Source organism: Saccostrea cucullata, unplaced genomic scaffold, assembly GCF_032062105.1.
Source record: "Saccostrea cucullata isolate Sc308-1 unplaced genomic scaffold, CSIRO_AGI_Scuc_v1 ctg2455, whole genome shotgun sequence".
Classification (NCBI taxonomy): domain Eukaryota; kingdom Metazoa; phylum Mollusca; class Bivalvia; order Ostreida; family Ostreidae; genus Saccostrea; species Saccostrea cuccullata.
Genome location: NW_026935962.1, coordinates 1 through 4,560, shown reverse-complemented (window position 1 = coordinate 4,560; position 4,560 = coordinate 1). Strand labels below are relative to the sequence as shown.

The window sequence follows — 4,560 nt, the reverse complement described above, 5'->3', positions numbered from 1 at the left end:
GTTGTGAAAAATTCCGTTGATTTAGAAACACGTCAGCGTAAGGAAAACATTCCGGCCATTCTAGGAATGAACACGATTTCACTGTGTAAGAATCTATTAGAAACGCAACACGGAGCAGAGTACACAGAAAAAGTTGAAGAAATTTCAGCAAATTACAAATTAAAAGAACAATTCAAAGCATGTGACAGAAATGTTAAACGTGATGTCATAGGATATGTTAAAGTCTGTGCAAAGTCTCCAGTACGAATTCCGGGAAAATCTGTGACTGTTATCAATGGTACAGCACCAAAGATGCCAAGACTGTATGAGGCCATGGTAGAACCGTTAACATCTACTCAGCATTTGTCATCAAACATTATCGTTGTCCGGACTCTTAGTAAAGTGAACCGTGGATTTCTATGCTTTCGTATCGCAAATATTGGTACTGACGATGTGTGGTTAGCACCCAGAACAAGAGTTGCCGTCCTTGTCAATGGCGATGTACTTGAAAATTCATCTAACATCGAATTCACTAGAAAAGGAAATACTGAAGAGATTTTTGTTCAACAAGAATTTATGTGCAGTGAAACCACAAATTCAGAGGAAGTGACAAGTGATTTCAAAATTCCACCGGAAATAGAAAAGTTGAATTTAGATCCTGCACAGATGAAAGAAATTCGCAACCTTTTCTACCGAAATCAAGATGTATTCTCTCAAAAATGATGATGACATAGGATATACTACAGCCATAAAACATACTATTCGGACAACAGACGATCAGCCTATAGTGCAACCTTACAGACGAATACCCCCATCACAATATGAGGAAGTGAAATCACATATTCGTAAATTGTTGAACAACAATATTATAAGGGAGAGTACTAGTCCATACGCATCACCGATTGTGTTAGGCAGAAAGAAAGATAATTCGCTCCGCTTATGTGTGGACTACCGTAAACTTAACAGCAAAACTCACAAAGATGCCTATCCACTACCCAGAGTAGAAGAATCATTTGATGCTCTATGCGGTGCAAAATTTTTCTCGACAATGGATCTTACCTGTGGCTATAACCAAGTAGCTGTCCATGAAGATGATATCGAAAAAACGGCATTCACAACGCCAATGGGTCTGTATGAATATCTTCGTATGCCGTTTGGTTTGTGCAACGCCCCTGCGACGTTTCAGAGGTTAATGCAACACTGCTTCAGGGATGAGATATTTAACATTTTACTTGTGTTTTTGGATGATATTATCGTTTATTCAGAAGACATTCCAGAACATTTGAAGCGATTAGAGACAGTGTTTAGAATCACCCGGAAACATGGATTAAAGTTGAAAATGTCAAAGTGCAATTTTTTTCAAAGTGAAGTTCGTTATCTCGGACATGTCATATCCTCCGAGGGAATCAAAACTGACCCAGAAAAAATAAGTGCTGTACAAAATTTTGAAAAACCGACAACTGTGAAAAAACTTAAGTCATTTCTTGAGTTAGCGGGGTACTATAGACGTTTTGTGAAAGGATTTAGTAATATAGCATCGCCATTACACAAGTTGTCCCAGCAGTTTACACCTTATCCAAGGAAACCGTTTGGAAATAAATGGAATTCTCAGTGTGACGATGCGTTTACAACATTGAAAAAGCTTCTTGTGAGTTCTCCTATCTTAGCTTATGCAGATTTCCAAAAGCCGTTTATTCTTGAAACAGACGCTAGTATGTTAGGATTAGGAGCCATTCTATCGCAAATCAAAGACGGAAAACAACATGTCATCGCCTATGCTAGCAGATCCTTGAGACCAAGTGAAAGGAACATGCAAAATTATAGTTCTCGAAAACTGGAATTACTATCATTAACCTGGGCAATAACAGAAAAGTTCAAAGATTACTTATTGGGATCAAAATTCACAGTGTTCACTGATAACAACCCGTTGTGTCATCTTAACACATCAAAACTCAGTGCAATTGAACAACGCTGGATTTCAAAATTGGCTATGTTTAACTTTGATGTGAAATTCCGACCAGGCCGCCATAACGAAAACGCAGATGCTCTTTCACGTATCAGTGATCCTGATGATTCATCGCGGCAAAGTGATTTAGAGATCCTACTAGAGAAGTTCTCAGATTCTACGAAACTACCCTCAGATCTACAGAAACAAAGTACCTCAAATGTAATTGTGAATGAAGTTTACGACACTTTTCCATCTCTGAAACCAGATGAAATACAGTCTCTTCAGTCAGCTGATTCAAACTTAGCAACATTTCTGAAGATTTTCAATAAAGGATCTAAACCAACGAAAACAGAAATCAGAAAATTACCAAGATCTGTGATTACATTAGTAAGACAGTGGGATAAAATTGTAGTTGTGAAAGGAATTCTTTACAGAGTGGTAACAGATCCTACATTAGGAGATTTAAAACAACTTATTCTTCCCAGATCATTACGTGAAAAAGTGTTATTCAGTTGTCATGACAACTTGGGCCATCAAGGGATAGAGCGCACATTTTCTGCTGTTCGTTCAAGATGTTATTGGCCTGGAATATTCAATTCTGTGAAGGATTATTGTAAGCGCTGTGAACGTTGTGTAATTTCCAAGATGCCTCAACCAGCTATACGCACTACAATGAGCCACCTCATCGCATCTAGACCTCTGCAAATTCTAGCAATCGATTTTACTGTTTTGGAACCAGCGCATGGAAAAGAAAACGTTCTTGTGATGACTGATGTCTTTACAAAATTTACGCAAGCTGTTCCAACAAAGGACCAGAAGGCAGATACGGTTGCGAATGTTCTTTTAAACGAATGGTTTTTCAAGTATGGTGTTCCCGATTGTTTTCATTCGGATCAAGGCCGAAATTTTGAAGCAAATATCATTGCTCAACTGTGTAGGATGTATGGAATTACACGATCTCGAACCACACCTTACCACCCAGAAGGAAACGCCCAGTGCGAAAGATTTAATAGAACCCTACACAACTTATTGAAGAGTCTTACACCTGACCGAAAGCGACATTGGCCAAAACATCTGCCCGAATTACTATTTTCCTACAACGCAACACAGAATTCAACAACCGGATACAGCCCGTTTTATCTTATGTTTGGACGTCATCCCAAGATACCCATCGATTTTCTACTTGGAGCTTTGGACAGTGACGATGATGATCAGATGACGACTGACGAATGGATCAAATCTCACCAGGACCGACTAAAGTATGCGTTCGACAAAGCAAGTGATCATACGTCTCTGATGGCCAAAAACAGGAAGTTGACCAACGACAGAAAAGCCTTTGACCCGGAATTGAATACTGATGACAAAGTGTACGTTCGAAACCGTCAAATCCGCGGCAGAAACAAAATCCAAGATTCATGGGACTCTACTGTGTATCGTGTTGTGAATATTTCAGGAAATGTCGTTAGTGTCGTGTCAGACGATGGCTGCCAGAAAACCTTAAACCGCCGTGATGTGACGAGATGTGTTTCCTAAATAACGCTATTACTTATGCAAAAACTTTTTGTTACTTTTGATGTTCATATGTATATTTTTCTGGAGAGTATGTGGCTATTATTGAAAAATGTATTTTGATAGAATATATATTTTTCATTTATCGAGACGCTAAATTTAAAGCTGGGGAGTATGTGGCGGAGTCATATTTATTTAAAATAATTTTTTTTATCTTTATTGAATAACTTAGTGAGCCATAATTTACTATATGCCATATTTGATAGTAGTCTCCATTCATGAATTCTACTCACAAAATCTCATTGGCCAGTAAATTTGTACCCCCTTGTTTAGCCGGTTTTTCTGCTATATATACTGAGGCATGGGCCCATCCCTGTCAGTGCGGGAAATTTAACTTACATATTACCAGCTGCCCGTTGTCACCACTTGAAAGGTAATTTTCTTAGTCTATTAAATTTTTGCATTTTATTTATTAAGTCCAAGTTATAAGCTCAAGTGTTTTTCATATTTTTGAGAGAAAGGTATTTTAAACTATGAAATTGACGTTTTTGGGCTTAGTAAACTTACATTTTCTTATTTTTGAAGTGAATAGGAAATAAAAGTATTTTGTCTCAGTGTCTATGTGTATTATGATATTGTATATATGTTTTTGTATTTGTAGATCTGCCATTGCTTTTTCATTTCCAAATAAATTTATTAAACTGAACCTGCGTTTTCCATTCCCGCTTGGTTACAAAATAAAAGTTCTTGTCTCATGAATTAAATATTTGAAGCAGGAAAGCCCTAGCCCTGACCCTTCAAAAGTTATGGTCAAGGTTTGTTTTTTTTAAAGTAGGTCAAAGTCCAAGGTCAAGGTCAAAGGGACAAATTTCTTGGTATTCAATAAATGGTCTATGTGAAGCATGAACACTCTTGACCGTAACTTTCAAAAGTTTTGGCCAAGGTTAAAGTTTTCTTATAAGTAAAGAAATCTCCAAGGTCAAAATCGAAAGGTCAAAGTTGTATATTCAATTAAAGGTCTTGCCACAAAGACTAAATATGTTAAGTTTGAAAGTCCTAGTATCTATCGTTCAAAAGTTATGGCCATAGTAAAAGTTTGGAATTTTTTTGTAAAAGCGGGTCAA

General features: G+C 37.3%; 1 protein-coding gene across 1 annotated transcript; it reads left to right on the top strand.

Moving 5' to 3' along the window:
• Nucleotides 1–2,253: 2,253 nt before the first annotated feature.
• On the top strand, nucleotides 2,254–3,750 carry LOC134244363 (uncharacterized). The gene is made up of 2 exons (XM_062726642.1): nucleotides 2,254–2,755; nucleotides 2,965–3,750. Exons 1-2 carry the CDS (start codon nucleotides 2,700–2,702, stop codon nucleotides 3,458–3,460), a joined length of 552 nt encoding a protein of 183 aa, XP_062582626.1. The 5' UTR covers nucleotides 2,254–2,699; the 3' UTR covers nucleotides 3,461–3,750.
• The last annotated feature ends 810 nt before the right edge of the window (nucleotides 3,751–4,560 follow it).

Excerpts from the sequence above, each read along its gene's own strand:
- LOC134244363 (XM_062726642.1), top strand. The coding sequence starts at position 2,700 with ATGTCTTTACAAAATTTACGCAAGCTGTTCCAACAAAGGACCAGAAGG. Across the intron at positions 2,756-2,964 it reads AGGACCAGAAGGCAGATACG|TCTTACACCTGACCGAAAGC; the intron begins GTTGCGAATGTT and ends CTTATTGAAGAG.